The following is a 19,656-nucleotide window of genomic DNA, read 5'->3' on the forward strand; positions in this document are numbered from 1 at the left end:
AACTTCTAAATTCCTAACCCTAATCCTAACCTGAATCTTTACTTATTGTAAGCCTAACTGTAAAAAAACTTTTTAACATATAAAACAACCATTTGTCTTGTGAGGACCAGGATTTTTTCCCTCAAATTCTACTATACTTGTGAGTACATTTGGCCCTTACAAGTATAGTACAGTATATAGTATATATAGTATATATATATATATGTATCAGTATAGTAATTCATGTACCCACACACACACACACACCATGCTGCTACAGAAAGCTCTTCCCTGTGAGACTAATGGTCCCTTTCCTCTCCACAGAAGGTGAAGACAACTTTGACCAGGACATTGAGGAGGACGAGTCTTCAGCCCCTCGCCCCCCGTCCCTCCCCAAACCCATCGCCCCCCTCCTACAGGCCCCGCCCCTCCTGGCCCCTCACCTGTCGATTCAACACGCGGCCCTCCCACTCTCTGGGGTCCTGACCACGCCCTCCCCGACAGGCCCCCCCTCCGCCCCTCAGCCCATAGCCCCGGCCCCTCCCCCGGCCTCCACCGTAACACTGGCTCCGCCCCCGGCCATGCAGGTCCAGCCCACGGTGATCGCCCACCACGCGGCCGTCTCCCACGCCTCCGTCATCCAGGCCGTCAGTCACGCCCCGCCGGCCAATCACAAGCACCTGACGCACATCGCCCCCTCGCCTGGTCCCACGTCGTCCTCGTCCTCCGTCGTCGTCGTCCCTCAGGCCATGGTGTCGGCCGCTCCCGCCCCGACCCCGCTCGCGGTGGTGACGCCCGCCGCTCACCACCACTCGATCACGGCGCAGCCCATCGGACACATCACGGTGCACCCCGTGGCGCACCTGGGCGGCCCGCTGCCGCCGCGTCTGTCGACGGCGCTGTACCCGCAGGGCGTCGCCATGTCCCAGCCCACCGTGGTGGGCCACATAACCCACACCTTCACCCACCTGCCTCACGTCCACGCCGCCACACAGATGAACGCGGCGGCGGCGGCCGCGATGAGCCAGGGAGGACAGTCCCTGGGGAAGCCCACGGCCGTGTTGGCCCCTCACCACCAGCAGCTGGTGGGCCAGACCACTGTCCTCAACCCTGTGACCATGGTGACAGTCCCACCCTTCCCTGTCAGCACACTCAAACTGGCCTGAAAAAGAGGGACGTATGGATGGATGGATGGATGTGAAACCATCTGAATGAGCCTCAGTCCTGTCTTAACCCATTAAGACCTGAGTTTTTTTTTAAAGTTTTGAAATTTTGAAACTTTTTGAAAAAAAAAAATCTAAAACATTTTCTTTCAAGATTTTTTTTTCAAGATTTTTTTCAAAAATAGCAGATCTACAAGCTCATAGCGCGGCACTCGGTGCCGCGCTATGAGCTTGTATATCTGCTATTTTTGAATAGCCAAAGACATCTAAAGTGACACAGATGCGTTCCAGGTATCAATGGGTTAAGAACACAAGAACATTCCCCCATAGATAAATGAACTCTGGCGTCTGGTCTCCCAACTTTCAGACCATGAGCTGCCTTATAGCAGTGGTTCTCAAACTTTCTTCATTTCAAGGACCCCCAGTTTGGTATGCATTTGACCACGGTCTACCATAACGGGCCCTTACAGAGCTGTAAGGGTCCATTTGGTTCCTAACTGTCAATAACCTGGCTAGGGATCCCATGGAACCCTTCTCAAGAACCCCTGGGGGTCCCCGGACCCCTCCTTTGAGAACCACTGCTTTATAGGCTTTGTGCGTAGCTGTATTCCCAGGTTTGCTGAAGCTGTCATACCCGTTTACTGTTCCGGTTCATTTCCCCCATAGCTTTGTTTGACCGGCTCGGCAGCAGATCTGGACCAGAAACGCATTATGAACGTGTCCTATCTGTTTCCGGGTTCAAATCTAATCACAGAGCCAATCAAACGAAGCTATGGGTAAAGGGACCCAGAGCAGGAAACGGGCGTGCCACCTTCTGGAAAGAAACCAGGGACTTCAGATCCTATTGCCTAGAGATGATCTTTGGGGATTTGTTTGAGCATGTGCGTACGTAAGTACATAACCAGGACGTTTCTGCAGAGAGAGTGGCATAGTCTGTCAACACGTGAAAACTCATCTCTGTTGTCTAGACAGGACCTTCCATCTTTCCCTCCATCCTCTCTTTCTTACCTTGCCTCCTCCTTCTCTCCTTCTTTCTTCCTCCCTTCCTCCCCGCACTATACCTTCCCACGTTTCCTCAGCGTACAACCAGAAGCACTAACATAATAAGCTCAGCGCTCACACTCAGGCATCAAGGATCTACCTTAAATATTATTTCATTCATTAAGTAGGGCTGGGCAATACGGTGTATTGATGTTATGTCAATATTGTGATATGAGACTAAATATGGTTGGGTTTTTCCAGTCTTTTCCGGGTTTTAATCACTTAAGCCTTAATTTCAGAAATTGTCAAGAATTCTCAAAAATGGATACTGTATTATTGTCACACTATTGATGTTGAGGTATTTGGTCAGAAATATTGTGATATTTGCTTTTGTCCATATTGCCCAGCCCTATTCAGGAGAAAAATGTATGTGAGAGCGATTGATTAGTCTCTGGCGATAGCAGTATGTACTTGTTCTGTGTTCCATACTCCCTCCCCCCAAAAAATGAAATAACAACGATGTCATCAGTGAGGGTAAAAAGGCCAATACATACTCCTTCCGGCGTTGGAAAATCTGAAACCGCCTTTCCGAAGCTCGGAATAACGTCAATTTGTAGTTATATCACCTCCCCTTCCGAAGATAAGTTCGGACGTCGGGAGGAGTATGTATTGAGCTTAACCACTTAAACCCCATATGGGTAACCGGAGTCCCTCAGGGCTCAATACTAGTGTCTTTTTTTGTTTTGGGTTATTGTGGGGAAAGCTCTCGCTAAAATTACAAGCTCTGTGAGTTTGTCGATCTGCTATTTTCTGTTCAAGCCTTCCCCACAATAAGAATGCTGGGGTTTTAAGTGGTTAAAGCGCACCTCTCAGTGTTGGTGAGATGTTGTAGTCGGTGTGTGTTTGACAAAGTGAGGCTGAAGATAGTCGTCAGTGGGTCTGTAATGTAGGGGTACAGCAGCTAATCAAACTAATAGACTTAATTGATTATAAAATAATAATAATAATAATATATTAAAAGAATTAACAAGCCTACAAGTTTTGACGCGACACTTGAGATTGTAGATCGGACATTTTCTGTATTTTTTACATCATTGTGTGATGAAGTATTTATAGAATAGGGCTTAGCTGGTTAATCAGACTTATTAGTCGACTGATTTAGTCGATTATTTTAAAAAACAATTATTTCGATTATTAAATCGAAATAATCGAAAAAGTAGAATCAGTAGAATAATCGCTGAGGAAATAATCGATAGTTGCAGCCTTAACCTGTATCTCCATGCTTTTTTTTGTAGCAGACACCAGGTGCTTAACGATTGCCACCCCCAGATTCCAGGTTATCGATCCCACAGAGAGAAAACAAGTTGAAGCTCACCATGGCTAAATGTTCAATTATAAGCTTTGATTCACCTTCAAAACGATGGCTTAACATAGCACCCTCTACAGATAGTCACAGCACACAACTACTGTTAGTGGCACCAAATAAGCACTGTGCAGGCCAGGGTACCTAAATGAAGTCCCTGAGTGGTGTGTAGGACAGGAACTGGATCAGGTCCCAGAAATGGCACACAAACAAGTCTACAAAAGTAAGGGGTTAAGGCTATTAACCACTTAAGTCCTATATACTTCGTCATATGATGAAAATTGAACATAACAGATCTACAAGCGCTCAACGTGGCACAATGTGATGCATTGTGAACTTGCAGATCTGCTATTTTATACGATTTAAAAAAACAAAAGTGATCATTTTTGTAAATCGTTGCCTGTAATGATATGCCAAAAAATAGGGACGCCAAGTTGAAAGTGGCTTAATCAGCACAGGTACGCACGACCACAGATGTACGACTCAGTTGTTACTTATGTAATGTGTGAAAAACAATGTTTACCTATTCTTCATATTATGCCCTGCCGCTGGGGGTAAAAAAAAAAAAAAAGAACATGGTAAAAATCTACAGATCAATCTACAAGTCAATAAAATAATGTATGGAAAAATGTGGATTTTGAAAATGTAGGAACCCTGAGAATGTTTGTGTGCGTTTACATTGAGTGCATGGCTCCACACAGCCCTCTTGCCAGCCTAGACTCATGACTACATTTCTGTCTCTCTGTCCGTCACATTCTAATTTGTTGTTTTTCACCAGTTATGTATGAAATGTATGAAATCACACTTTTCTGGCCCTTGCCTTTTTCTTTCTTCTTTTTTTTTTTGTTGCTGTTTCTATATGTATGTATATGTGACTATATTCTGTTTATATCCTGTACTATAGCTAATCCTGCTGTTTCTGATGCATGGTTCTAATTTGGTTGTACATTTTGACCCCCTGTGCATGTCGGCGCCAATGTACCGTCCGTTTGCGGGCGAGGTATGTTTCTTTATATATGGCGTATAAAGTCCAGAGTCCAGATTCCATCGCTTGGAAGGAAGGCCACGCTGTGATTGGCTAGTTGGTTGTCAGGCAACCCGCTGGTGCTAACGTGACCATCCCTCCGGGTTATGGGGCTTGTTTACTCTTACTTTTTATTTTCATACAGAGGCGATGTACGGGTGCTTGGTGTATCGTATGTATGTATGAGCAACGTTCGTGTATTCACCTTCCTCAACACTGTGATAAAACCCTCAACGAAATGTATACACACGTAATGAATGAATGGGAAAAAAGATACAGTCACGTTTGTTTTTTTGTTATTTTATTTTGGCCACTTTTGTGAGTTCCACTGAGATGAGTAAAAAAAGTTGAAAAGAAACAAAAAATTATACTTTTTTTTTTCTTGCTAACCTAATGTCTGATATTCAGTTTGAGTTTTGTAATATTTGTATGTACCTTTTTTTTGTAAATGTGTGATCGTATGCACGTTTAGGCATTTGAGTGTATGTAGTTTACAAAATTTGACCCATGCCCGTTTAGTTTTCTGCATGTAGATTGCCGTTTAGCTCTTTTGTTTTTTGTACGTTTTCTTTAATTTTTCCGGGACCATGTACAATGATACTGTATGATGTGGGCGGGATATTGGACCTCAAGCTACATTGATATTTTATATCTAAATATAAAACAATGTTTTCCCTATGGAGAAAGTTTTAAGTTATATATAAATATATATCTATATCGCCTGTATGTTTTTGGGCTGCCTTTTAGATTAACTGTCCACTGTTTAAGATAACAATTAAATGAATATAAAAAAATAAAATAATTGAAGAGTTATGCCGAAGAAATAATAAAGATTCTTAATAAATCTTATTACATTTACAACAATGGTTGTCCGTCAATCTTTCTCTGGAAGATCCACATCTTTCTTTGTAATAACACAGCTGAGAGAGAGCCAGTTCAATGTCTTAACATTAGACCATGAGCAAACCCCAGAAAGTCATGTTACTAGAGCTACAGCAGTCGATCTCAAACGTATTCGTGCCAAGGACCCCCAAATTGATATGTACTTGGCCACGGACCCCCATCTGAAAAGCTTTTGTGCCAAGAAAAAAAGATTTTGATATTTTTCAACTATTTTCAAAAATAGCAGATGGACAAGCTCGTAGATCTGCTATTTTTGAATGGCCAACGTATAAATGGATAAAGAGGTTAAAAGGACTGTGATGCTGTATTAACACATTTAGCTGGGGACCTCCTGGAACCCCCCCAAGGACCCCACTTAGAGAACCACTGAGCTACCACTGAGCTACAACATAGATAGAAGTTCTTTTTGATTTCCATATGTTTGTTAACGACCACACATACAAGATGAAAGAAATTCAGATAAAAAAAAATTACAAATACAAAATCTAAAAACCTTTATCACATACAAAGCTTCAGACAGTAATAATGACTGATGCATTTTTCAGAGATAATTCAATGTGCCACTGTACTGTGCTGGCCACTAGATGGCAGCGTTGTATCAGTGTAGTTGTTTGCAACAGGATTGCAGCATATGGCAAGAGCTCAGAAATCAGAAATATCTTTATCCTTAGTTTTTTCTTCACCTGTTGTGCCATCATCATTAAGTAAATATCTTTGTTAAACACCTTAGTAATTATTCAGTGATTATATTTTCATTATGTATGCTGTACATTGAATTGTATTTCTGCAGTAAATGGGTAGACTGTATAGGCTACTAAAACACCTGCCTGTAGGTGTAGAGACCTGTACTTGGACTGCTTTTTTCAGTCTACACCAATACGCCGATCTACAAGCTCACAACGGTCACAAGCTTGTAGATCGGCAATTTTTGGCTAATGTTACCCTCACAATAGGGATGCTGGGGTTCAAGTGGTTAAAGGTATGAGAAAATGTGAACTCGCCTACAATCCCTTTAAGAGATTGTAGCATTTGAAGATCGAAAAACAGAAAAAGAAAACACAGCTCATGGTAACTAAAGCTCCACTGGCTAAGAGAAACGATTCACAGATAGTAAAAAACACTTAAAAGAACGCTTTTTGAAACGCTTCCATCTTCCGGTGAAAACAAATGGAATTCTGGGTAACGCAGGAATAAATGAACGGCCTGCAGTGACGGTAATGACCAGCAGAGGCTGCTAAAAACCGTTATTTGTGGACCTGCATTGTACTACTTTAACCTTGTAGAGTTGGAAAGGCATGGAAATGTGAAAATGTGCTTAATGGCAGTCTTGAACTCCAAACTTTTGGTTTATGAACCACAGACATAGCTCTCGTGCCACAGAAGCATGGAAGATGCAAGTGAGAACGAAACACTTGAAGCTTGTAGAATTTAGATCGAGAAAGGTCAAAACCACTTGAACCCCAGCATCCATAAGCTGGGGGGAACATTGGCCCAAAACAGCCAATCTACAAGCTCACAACGCGTCAGTCATCCTGCGACACGTTGTGAGCTTGTAGATCGGCTATTTTTGGCAAAGAGATTTAGTGTTGAGGGAAACAAGCAGTATAGTAGATGCGCTCCCCCACTTCTAAAAGCAGCACTACGCCTGGCCCAGGGACCCCCATGGGGGTCCTTGAGAGGGTTCCAGGTGGTTCTCAGCAAAATAGTTTATAGTTATGGGTCCATTTGGTTCCATTCAAACACTGTCAGAGGAGGGAGGGTCCATGGACTAATGCATACCAAACTATGGGTCTTGAAAGGTTTGAGAACCACTGGTCTAAGTAGGTTGTCCTGGTTTGTCTCTCCCTGTCCTCCCAGGTCAGCAGCCTCCTCTCTGACTGTGCTCCATCTGCTCCTGGATTCTCTCCAGGACCTCCTGCATCCTCCTCAACTGGGGGACAGGGATTTATAAGTCAGTGACTGACAGTAAAGCCAATTTTATTAATATTATTTTATATCAATTCATACTTTGTATCGCTGTACGTCAAGCCAAATTAGCCTTTTTTAAGTGACTTTTGCTGCAAATGGATTTTAGCCTTTTTAAGTGAGTTTCAAATTTGGCCAGCTGTTCTGTAGTACGCTGAAGTATAATACATTAGGTTTAAATCCATACCTCTTCGTCTTTCTCCAAGATTAGTCTTTCTGTCTCGCTGTCGATGGAGGCCAGCGGCAGAGGGAAATCTACCCCACTCCCCCGCCGATGCTTGTCCCTCACACTAACACACACACACACACACACGCGCGCACGCACACACACACACACACACACACACACACACACACACACACACACACACACACACACACACACACACACACACACACACACACACACACACACACACGCACGCACATGCGCGCGCGCACACACACACACACACACACACACACACACACACACACACACACACACACACACACACACACACACACACACACACACACACACACACACACACACACACACACACACACAAACACACACACACACACACACACACACACACACACACACACACACACACACAGGGTCATATAAATTATTTTGGTAATGAAATACAGCATGTTCCTCTTTTGAAAGAATAAACAATCTACTAAAACATCCATCTCTCATTCATTCAATTACTCAGTTAAAACCATGTAATCCAGCAATCATTCAATTGCTGGTTCATCAGCGTGTATGCATTTCGCACAAACACATTTCAGAAACCATAACACAACATAAGCTAACATTAGCTAGCCTAACGTAAAAGTGCACGTCATTGTCAAGTATTACGTGCAATTTGGAAACACGAGGCCATCAGCTGGGGCACGCCATCAAGGCATCACTGTCGCGCACCTGTGGTTTTCAGAATTTGCGATATTGCTGGTACGAAAGGCATACACGCATTCAGTCAAAGGTTCAACTGCCAGCCACCTGCGTTTCCTCTCCTGCACCCCCATGAGCGTCATGTTCTGGATACAATGTGCTCTGTAGTTCTCATAGTGGATCTCTCGTGTCACGTCCTTCAGGTCCTGCATGTGGGTTCTGACCAGCATGTTCCTCAGCAGCAGGAAGTCCGAGTGGGCCGGGTTCTCCACTGACCCACAGAATGAAAGTTAATCACAGGTTAACCATCGTCATATCGCTGAATTCAGTTCAATGCCAGGCACACTGAACGGACTTGTACAGCCAGACTATACACCGAAAATATCTGATATTAAAGCAACGCATTGTGACGCATTGAGCTTGTAGATCTGCTATTTTCAGTGTGTAAACCTGCCACGCAACCAAGTATAAATCAGGCATAAAAGAACACTCATGTCGCTCAGTCACTCAAATGCAGGGTTCAGAAATGGGTGACGGTCACAGATGATGACATACAGTAAGATGACTTTTGGCAAATCAAATGTGTAGTTTACATGGGAATAAAACAATGCAGTGTGATGTGTGTGTGTCATACCTTCTACCACACCCCAGGGGTACTGGCGACACCTGACCTTGCGACCGTTGCTTTCCATCTGGAGGTTACTACCAATCACTGCAAATGGAATACTGTCCTACAGAGACAGGAGGGGGGGGGGGGTGTTAAACAGACAAAAAAAAACAGAATCAATACATCATAGTATTATTTCCCATAACTTGTGCACTTATAAGACCATGCTAGCAGTATGGCGTGTGTAGCCAATTGACTATGACTCATTGTGTACTTGGCATTACTGCTGACCATTTTCCAAAGCATGCATGAGTGGAATGCTTTTAACTGAATGAAGAGAATCAACACCTTGAGCATCTGCTCATGTAGTTTGAAGGTTTCATCTTCATCACATTCTGGAAACTGGTAAATGTTGATGCCAAACCGCTCAATCTCCTCACGAATCTACACGTATGCAGGGAAAGAGAGAGAGAGAGAGAGAGAGAGAGTGTGTGGGATAAAAGTTATAAAGAAAAAAAAGACAGATCTGTCTGATTTTTCAAATTCCATCCTGATTGGCTTCCAAAGTTTGCAGGAGTGGACCGTTTTGAACAAAATGCCACAAATCATAAACGCAGCGTCCGATTGCCGTGAAACTTTGCACACACAGTGCATTAGGTCAAGGAAGTAATATCACCCTAACCTTTTCAAATCAGCCTCATGGCGTCGTTATAACAGGCCAATTCACGTAAAGTTTCCCCTGGATTCCTTGAATCCCCATTAAGACACGGCCATTTCCACTCTGCAAGATATTCTACCATGATGCATTTTTTTGCAAAACACACTTTTTGATCACTTTGGAAGGCAGTCATAGCTTAACTCATACATCTTACATCTCAGAGATAATGTGCACCAGTTTGTGTGAGTTTTTGACAAAATCTGTAGTAGTACATTACAGTCATTTAGCAGACGCTTTTATCCAAAGCGACTTACAATAAGTGTATTCAACATAGGTAGGGAACGAAAACTACTAATCACCAGAAGTCTTTAGTGCATTATCTGCAAAAACAAGCAACCAAGAGTATACCTAGCGCTAAGGTAAAAGTGCAATATATCAGCTACCTATTTCCTTAAACAGATGAGACAAAATAGCTAAATCAAATGAGCATGAGCTAAAACAAATAAGTGAATCGACTAAACAAGATCCAATAAACAATCCAATAATCCAATAAACAATACAGCAATAGAAAACAAGCGTTCGTACAACTAGTTAACAACAAGTAGGTCAGGCAGAGAGGAAGGGTAGTGTTTCCTGAAGAGGTGAGTTTTCAGCCTGCGGCGAAATATGGGCAGTGACTCTGCTAGTAGTAGCAAATTGTGTGTTTTGAATATAATGCTAAATGCCAGAAAATGTAATCTGGCACAAGTGGCTGAGGCCTATATGGAGAGTGAGAATCCAAGGAATTCAAGTGTTATTTGTCAAAGCGTTAAGTGGGCTGTTGTAGCAACACCATGAGGCCGATGTGAACATTTTTGGTGGAGGTTCTTCCTTGGCCTACTGTGGGTGTGCATGCAAAGTTTCACAGCAATCGGGAGCTGCGCTCAAATAATAGGGGATTTGTGGCATTTTGTGCAAAATGAGCCAGATGACAGGAAAGCACCATAGGAAGCACCATAGAACCATAGGAAGCACCATAGATGACAGGGAAGCACCACAGAAAGCACCATAGATGACAGGGAAGCACCATAGGAAGCACCATAGATGACAGGGAAGCACCATAGGAAGCACCATAGAAGGCAGGGAAGCACCATAGGAAGCACCATAGGAAGTCCGCTAATCATGGCGACTCTAAACAGAATGGACACGTTTGTGTGTGTGTGTGCGTGTGCGTGTGCGTGTGCGTGTGCGTGTGCGTGTGTGTGTGTGTGTGTGTGTGTGTGTGTGTGTGTGTGTGTGTGTGTGTGTTTGTGTGTGCGTGTGCGTGTGTGTGTGCGCGTTTCTGTGTGAGTGTTTCATACCTTCTGCTTCTTCCTGTGCACCTCCTGTGGTGTCAGACTGTCAGCTTTGGCCAGTACAGGAACTATGTTGACCTTCTCATGCAGGGCTCTCATGCACTCCACATCCAACGGACGCAGACTGAAGGAGAACACACACATACTATATGTAGCTGGATGGATAGATGGATGGATGGATGGATGGATGGATGGATGGATGGATGTGTAATACACATACATTGACACATGAATAACCACACATGGATATGTGGACATGAATAATCTGCACATGAAATAACGTAACCTCTGGGTGCTGTTGGTTTTACTTTGGGTTAACTTCATGTTTAAGTATTTAAATGTGTAATTGGAGTTTCTAATAATGGATTCATGATTCTTCTCATTGTACAATTATAATACTGACCATGATACTGTCATGATACTAACCATGATACTGACCATGATACTGTCATGATACTGACCATGATACTGACCATGATACTGACATGATACTGACATGATACTGACATGATACTGACATGATACTGACATGATACTGACCATGATACTGACCATGATACTGACATGATACTGACCATGATACTGACCATGATACTGTCATGATACTGACATGATACTGACATGATACTGACATGATACTGACATGATACTGACCATGATACTGACATGATACTGACATGATACTGACCATGATACTGACCATGATACTGACATGATACTGACATGATACTGACCATGATACTGACCATGATACTGACATGATACTGACCATGATACTGACATGATACTGACATGATACTGACCATGATACTGACCATGATACTGACATGATACTGACATGATACTGACATGATACTGACATGATACTGACCATGATACTGACCATGATACTGCCATGATACTGACCATGATACTGACCATGATACTGACATGATACTGACATGATACTGACCATGATACAGACATGATACTGACATGATACTGACCATGATACTGACCATGATACTGCCATGATACTGACATGATACTGACCATGATACTGACATGATACTGACCATGATACTGACCATGATACTGACATGATACTGACCATGATACTGACCATGATACTGACATGATACTGACATGATACTGACCATGATACTGACCATGATACTGACATGATACTGACCATGATACTGACATGATACTGACCATGATACTGACCATGATACTGTCATGATACTGACCATGATACTGACCATGATACTGACATGATACTGACATGATACTGACCATGATACTGACCATGATACTGACATGATACTGACATGATACTGACCATGATACTGACATGATACTGACATGATACTGACCATGATACAGACTAAAATACATTCATAATAAAATAAAATAAAACAAAACATGAATACATACATTTTGACAACTGACCGAAACATGTTATTTTAACTAAATTGTTAAATAGTCATATTATCAAATATAGAATATTAAACATATCAGACAGTCCCAAAAGGATATGCATGTATTTAATTCAGTCTGACCAGAAGCAGGGATGAAACATATCCCAACCGGCAATAACAATGAATGACGGGGGAGATGTCAAAAACAGAGGCATGGATCTCCTCTAAGGAAATCAAACCTGGTCAAAGAGCCCAGCATCAAAGGCTGACCCATGGGCTGACCTCACCCCTGCTGTGTTGAAGCCAATATGGCAGGAAAAGAACACAAATCACCAAATTTGTCACCTCACAAGCAACCACAACCTTGTGTCATTCAGTGGTTTGATTGGTGCATTGTTGAATTGTGACTTAAGGATGTTCAGAGTCAACTTAAAGGCATACTAGGTAACGTTTTCAACAAAACTAAAGTTAAATTGTATATATTTTGTGAGTGGCAAAAGTTTCACAACACCCACTCCATGAATTTCACCCCCGGAAGCCTTTTATTTATATATTTTCTATTGAACGTGGACTGGGGGGACTTTCCCGGGGAAATGACGTCATCTGGCCGGAAAACGGAGGTGGAAATGCACTGGTTTCCTGTTTGGCCAGGAACTACCGCAACGGTTTCCTGTTTGGCCAGGAACTATCGCGTTATTAACAAAAAGGAACCTCACGCTGATTTTAAGAGAATGTAGGATTAGAAGATCGAAAAAGAACAGAAAAAGAAAGCACAGCTCATGGTAACTAATGCTCCACTGGCTAAGAGAAACGATCCGTAGATAGTATAAAACAATTAAAAGATCGCTTTTTGAAACGCTTCCGGCTTCCGGTGAAAACGAATGGAATTCTGGGTAATCGAGGACTAGGGAAATTGTATGCAGTGACGGTAGTGACCAGCAGAGGTTGCTAAAAATCGTTAGTTGTGAATTTGCATTGTACAACTTTAACAATATATTGACGTATTGAGAACACTGAACCACTTTCAACCTGGTGTCTCTAGTTTGGGCATGCCATTATCGGGGAACATTTAAAATAGTGTTCAAACCTATATAGGGCTTAAGTGGTTAAGGAGCTTTGTGTACCCATGGCCAAGCGGAGAGATGAAGTAGAGACAGCAATGGACCCTGTTGTCTTGAATGTTCCTCCTGTTAAGCCCACTCTCGTCTCTGAAGTACTGCTCAAACTGCTGGTCAATGAAGTCCTCCACCGCCTTCCAGCTGCAGTTGACACACAGAAAACCACCATGAGAAAACTTCAACAGCTACCGTATAGCAGTGGTTCTCAAAATGGGTGGCCCTGGGGGTCCATTTGGTTCCATTTGTTCTCTCTAAGAGTTATGGGGGTCCGTAGCCTAAAGCATATCAAACAGGGGGACCTTGAAATCAAAAAGTTCGAGAACTTCTGGCATATATGGAAATGCTCTGTTGGCCACCATACTGTACATGGCGGCCCAACAGCAGCACTCCTGTGAAGCTGGTCAGAGATTCAGTGCCTTGCTTAAAGACAACTCATTTGGGTCAGAACACTGCTTTTAGCTGCCAATGTTTCTCCCCAGTATACAGAAATTGCATAAGTCAAATTCTATTTACTAGAATAGTTACTATAGTATGACTGTATGTCATCAACAAAATGCCATCCTGTACTTTGTCATTAAATGTCATGAAAATAAAGTCATACTATATTATGTAAACAAGTAAGACGCGCGAACGCGGGAAGCGAACGCCAACAAAAATAAATTATAATGAAAAGAAATCATCAAAAAAAAAGTAACCAATAAAAAAATATATGAAAAATAAAAAAAAAATCTGCGTTAAAAGGAGCATCTTAGAAAAATACAAATTCACAAAAAAAAAACTTTGAATGTTTTTGAACCCACTTCCGGGGGGCGGAGCCAAAATCCGAGCCCGAAGTATTTGTTCGTAGACCCCCACTTAGGGGGGGTAGAAAAGGTTTCGGAGCGATTCAGGCACTTTTCATTTAACATGGGGTTTCAATGGGGAGTTTTTAGGAACCTCCTCCGGGGCGTGGCTTCCGGGGGAAGGGGCGGGCTTAAACGCAACCTTGACAGGTGTGTTCAGTTTTCAAAGGCCTTTCATTTGATGTATGGTACGTCTATATTGGACATTTACTTGGCTGCACACAGGGCTGAGGCAGTGCACGCACACAGACACACGGAGACGCACACACAAGCCGAGCACGGTTTCATAGTAAGCTCCACTTGCGCGGAGGCGCGCCTTCGGCGCGCCTCCTTCCGCTGCGTTCGCAAACAGTTAACATACTATGCTGTTTAAAAAACAACAATACTATGTTGTCAAAAATAATCATCAAAACATAATTTTTTTTTAAATAAATAAATATACAACGTCAATAAGTACAATCCTATTACACTATATCAATATCATCTTTAGGAAAATCATGAAAATCAAGTCAAAAGGCAGTCAGTCATACTATACTGTCATAAACACTGTCACAGGAAAATCAATACAGAGTCTAACAACGCCATGGCCTCTCAGTCCAATCTTTAGCTATTGATAGGTTAGTAACTACAGTAGGTGTGCAGTTTGTCTATAAACATTAATACAGACACCATTCAAAAGGTATTTTAGCTGAGCAGGGTTGAGTTCACTAATAATGTCCTCACCTTTCTGTGTTGTTGACAGCATCTCCAAACCCTGGCGTGTCGATGATGGTCAGGCACAGTTTGACCCCTTTCTCCTCGATGCTAACCGTGTGCCTGACAATGTTCACTGTCTGAGGGATCCGTTCTACACATGCACACAAACACACAGAGGCCAAAATCATTAGCCGGGGCTGATCATTTGACTCTGAGTTGGTAATTTGTAAATACCAACATTTTAATAAATACAAAATAATAATCCTTAATCCATAAATCAAATGAGTACTTCAGTGGACTAAAATCATTTTAATTTTGTGGCTTTGTTACCCTTATATTTGGAATTTGTGCCACCAAAGAATTGTGTGCTTTCTCTGTCTCTCTTGCACACATACACCCCACCCCTCCTGTCCCGTCACTTAAAGATGCGCTCCGCCACCGATTTTGCTTTAAGGTGAACGACGGCCCACGCAGATGCCTCACTACCACCAATGGCAGTGTAGTGTGTTGTGTACACACTGGACATTTTAAAACCGATTACCCGCCACAGTGGCTTATAGGCGACCCAATGGCCTGATGTCAGCTGGGTGTGTCTATGCTTACAGTATATGTAGGATCACACTGTATGCTTTGTGTCAAGTATATCCCTTAAGTCCTGTTCTGTTCATACAGAGCAACGTAGATGAATTGATGCTGCCTCACCTTCAGCATTGGGGACCCTCCTGTCCTTATAGAGCTCTGTGAGGAACAGACTGTTGACCAGTGTAGATTTACCCAGGCCAGACTCCCCTAGAGAGAGAGAGAGAGAGAGAGAGAGAGAGAGAGAGAGAGAGCGAGAGAGAGAGAGAGAGAGAGAGAGAGAGAGAGAGAGAGAGAGAGAGAGAGAGAGAGAGAGAGAGAGAAATAAGAAATACCGTAGTATTACACAACCGAGGGGCATGCTTTCCCGAGTATATATAATTGCCATCCAGTGGTCCAGTGACAACCAACTGAGATCACTCACCTGCTACGATGAGAGTGAACGTAAAGCCTTTCTTCACTGTCTTTCTATGTACTTGGTTGGGGAGCGTGGCAAAGCCCACATACTCCTTCTCCTGATCCTGCATAGACATAGACAAAACATGTACAGTATGAGTGTATTGTTTGGGAAGGTGGTAAGAGTGAATTCACACGCATAAAACACCAGAAAAGGGTTGGTATCAAAACTAACCTCTTGGCAGTTTTCAATATAAATAGAAAAACATGCTGCTTAGTAAAATGATTGCAGCACGTTTGTCATTGCAGAATGGCTGACTGAACATTACAATAAGTAATTTTGCAATTAATTTATTTTAACATTTGTATATTTTCCACTGTTCACAAAACTGAACATGTTAAAATATTGTTCAGTGTAATCTATAACATCAGAAGTTGTTTATTCAGCAGCATAATAATGCTGTAAAATCACAATAATGGGAGTCATTGACATAGAACTCTGCATGTTTCTGAGAGAGAACAAGTTCACACAAAACATGTCCACAGTGCAGTTCAACAGACATCGATTGTAGAACCTCAAACAAAAGGGAACAACATTATGGAAGCCGCTAAAAACATTTTTTTTACCATCAACCTGCCCAGAAACAGCAGATGAAAATGAACTCTTTTCTAAATCTGTCACATTATACATCACAAAGGTAAACTAATGTGTATCTTCCCTGCTAAACAAATAAATAAGACTAATGTAGCTTCATTGGTGAATACATAATCTCTTGCGCAATTATGCCCAATTTATGCTCCGTCATACGCTCCAAAAATATGATCAACAAGCTCACAATGCGTCGCATTATAAAGTGTTATGAGCTTGTAGATCACAAATGTGTTTAAAGTATAAGTTGATAAGTCTTAACAAGTAGTATAAATCATGCTTTAGAATAATCATTTTTGACTAAATAAAACAAACGTAAATAACAAAAACAATGAAGAAAACAGACACACCTCCGGGGAGTCATAAGGGTCAAAGTGTCCCCAGGCCCAGGGGCTGCGTGGCCGCGAGGACGAGCTGAGCGTGGAGTCTGGGGAGCTCTGGGACATCAGCTGCCTCCTCAGCGACAGGGACGGGAACTCCGCGTCCAGCGGGGGTCCGCTTAGTCTGTGAGGGGCAGTCGGGGAGCCCGGCAGGGTGCAGGAGGCAGGGAGGTAGGAGGGTGGGGGGGCCCCCCCCAGCATGGCTGGGCAGTCGCCCCAAACTTTCAGTTCTCTCGGGTTTACGGTTGACAACGGGGGTCTCGTAGCCCGCAGTGGGTTGCTGCTCCGAACTCCTAGTTCTCCCGGGTTCATGGCTGGCAACGGGGGTCTCGTAGCCCGCAGTGGGTTGCTGCTCCGAGGGCTGGTGGGCGGGCGGCAGGTCCCTCATGGCGTAGGGAAGATCTGTGTCTTCAGGGTCCTCGATGGATAACTGAGACAGGACCACGATATGTGTTAGGCAGTGCTGGTTTAAGCACTATATTTCATTTTAAGAGCCTGTGTTCACTCACTTAGTATAGTTTTAATTAAAAAATAATAACACATTGTATATGGTAATAATCCACTCTAACCATAACTATATCTACTGTATAACAATTATATCTAAAACATTAACTATAACTATCTATTTTAGCTATTTTTGAAGTAGTTTTAAGTGGATAACTGCTGAACTGATTATATAAAAGGGGGGATGGTTATATTTCTGATCCCCATGACAATATACTGTCTGACTGCACCCACACAATAATACAATAACGGTGGCATCTTTAGCCACTGACATGGCCCTTGGAAACGTCTTTTCAAACTTTTCATCACTATTTGATGCCAGTGTGAGACACACACACTGTACTTACATACTGGGTGTGTCTACACAACATGTTGCAGTGTCGATGATGGCCAAGCTTCTATGTACGCACAAACGCACACGCACACGCACACGCACATGCACACGCACATGCACACGCACATGCACATGCACATGCACATGCACATGCACATGCACATGCACATGCACATGCACATGCACATGCACTTGCACATGCACATGCACATGCACACACTGTCTGTCTGTCTGTCTGTCTGTCTGTCTGTCTGTCTGTCTGTCTGTCTGTCTGCCTGCCTGCCTGCCTGTCTGTCTGTCTGCCTGCCTGCCTGCCTGCCTGCCTGCCTGCCTGTCTGTCTGTCTGCCTGCCTGCCTGCCTGCCTGTCTGTCTGTTCAACACTCCTCCTCCACCTGTCAGATTACCCACAAAGCTTTGCAGCAGGCTTAGCCTAGCTTCTAATATGCTTCCAGAAGGGTTGGATAGGTTTAACACACACACGCACACACACACACACACACACACACACACACACACACACACACACACGCTATAATATGGCCTACCTTCTCTGAGCAGGTTGTATTGTAGAGATGACAGGGGGAAGAAGGGAGGTAGTTGTAGACAATAGGAAGTCATTGTTATTGTTATTATTGCTGTTAATGTTGCTACAACGTTGAGGAACCTAAATAAAAGCATGTTAATCTTCCATAGATTCTCCTATATGAGATAGGCTAGCCTACAGATAAGAAATATTGGACTTTTGACTTGAATCTTAATGTGTTAATTGAATATTAACACGTTAATTAGTATTAATAAATACAAATTCACAATGCTTAAGCATGAAAACAACACACCTGAAATGCTCTATCAAAAATAATGAATAGTTATGCAATCAATGTAATCAGGCATAGAATTGATTAATGTATTAATTAACCACAACAATTTGTTGTTGTTGTTGTTCAGTGATCATTCAGTATCCTAATAGACCGTTTTTGCAAATAATCCCGCAAATAATCCCACTAATCCCGTTAGAATGAAATAATGTTTCCTTTCTGTTACCTTTCTTCTGGTTGGGGATCCGGACGGGGGACGACATGTGGTTCATGATGAATGAGCGATGAGCCCTCTGGGTTTCACACAGTTGTGTCTGTTCAATGATCAATGCAAATGTAACACAAATGTGACACAAAGCTACCTAAGCAATAAAGCAATGTTACCAGCCAGCGTTTTAAAGTTAAAATCAAGACAGTATAACATACAGTATTAATGAAAAGAGTGACAGATTGTCGTCCTCCTGTGACGTCGCTCAGCGCGCACAATGAGCAGAGTGGTGCTGAACTCACCGCTCTGAGCCTATTATCCACCTGTTGCTGTCTGGCCTATCATGGGTTAGTGACAATGGTGGAAGAAGTAGGCTACTCAGACATTTTACAAAGTAAAAGTAGCAATACCACAACATAAAAATACTAGTAAAAGGCCTGTGTTCAAAATGTTACTTGAGTAAGTACAAAAGTATTGGCATCAAAATATACCAAAAATAAAAGTAGGCCTACAAAATGTTTGAAAATAGCAGATCTACAAGCTCACAAGGCGTCGCAATGCCACGCCTTGTGAGCTTGTAGATCGACTATTTTCAAACAGCCTAGGCATAAAATGGGGCTAAAGTTGTTCATTCATGTTTTATAATATAATCATTTATATCTGCAAAGTAACTAATAATTGTAAAAGTACAATATTTGCCTCTGAGATGTAGTGGAGTAGAAGTAAAAGTATTGAAAATTTGAATTATTCCAGTAAAGTAAAAAAAAGATACCTCAAATTGTACATAAGTACAGTACTTGAGTAAATGTACTTAGTTACTTTACACCACTGGTTAGTGACAGAGTAGGGTTGGCAAGATGACAATTTTAAAACA

General features: G+C 42.6%; 2 protein-coding genes across 3 annotated transcripts in view; one reads left to right on the forward strand and one right to left on the reverse strand.

The window, feature by feature from the left end:
- Positions 1-1,202, forward strand: part of mntb (MAX network transcriptional repressor b) — a 30,029-nt gene extending 28,827 nt beyond the window's left edge. For both annotated transcript variants that reach the window (XM_080435763.1, XM_080435764.1), the window contains exon 6: positions 304-1,202. In XM_080435763.1, coding sequence (XP_080291889.1) covers positions 304-1,145 — 842 coding nt within the window. In that variant the 3' untranslated portion in view covers positions 1,146-1,202. The remainder of the gene's footprint in view (positions 1-303) is intronic.
- A 6,069-nt stretch (positions 1,203-7,271) lies between these two features.
- On the reverse strand, positions 7,272-18,837 carry LOC308090855 (septin-5-like; the record flags this gene model as incomplete). The annotated part of the gene is made up of 14 exons (XM_080436128.1): positions 7,272-7,343; positions 7,566-7,668; positions 8,370-8,532; positions 8,896-8,992; positions 9,217-9,312; positions 10,867-10,984; positions 13,385-13,519; positions 14,944-15,067; positions 15,619-15,705; positions 15,920-16,016; positions 16,891-17,123; positions 17,164-17,350; positions 18,305-18,309; positions 18,801-18,837. 14 exons carry the CDS (start codon positions 18,835-18,837, stop codon positions 7,272-7,274), a joined length of 1,554 nt encoding a protein of 517 aa, XP_080292254.1.
- Between the last annotated feature and the right edge of the window lie 819 nt (positions 18,838-19,656).

Source organism: Gymnoscopelus braueri, assembly GCF_963280865.1.
Source record: "Gymnoscopelus braueri genome assembly, chromosome: 8".
In the NCBI taxonomy this organism is placed as follows: domain Eukaryota; kingdom Metazoa; phylum Chordata; class Actinopteri; order Myctophiformes; family Myctophidae; genus Gymnoscopelus; species Gymnoscopelus braueri.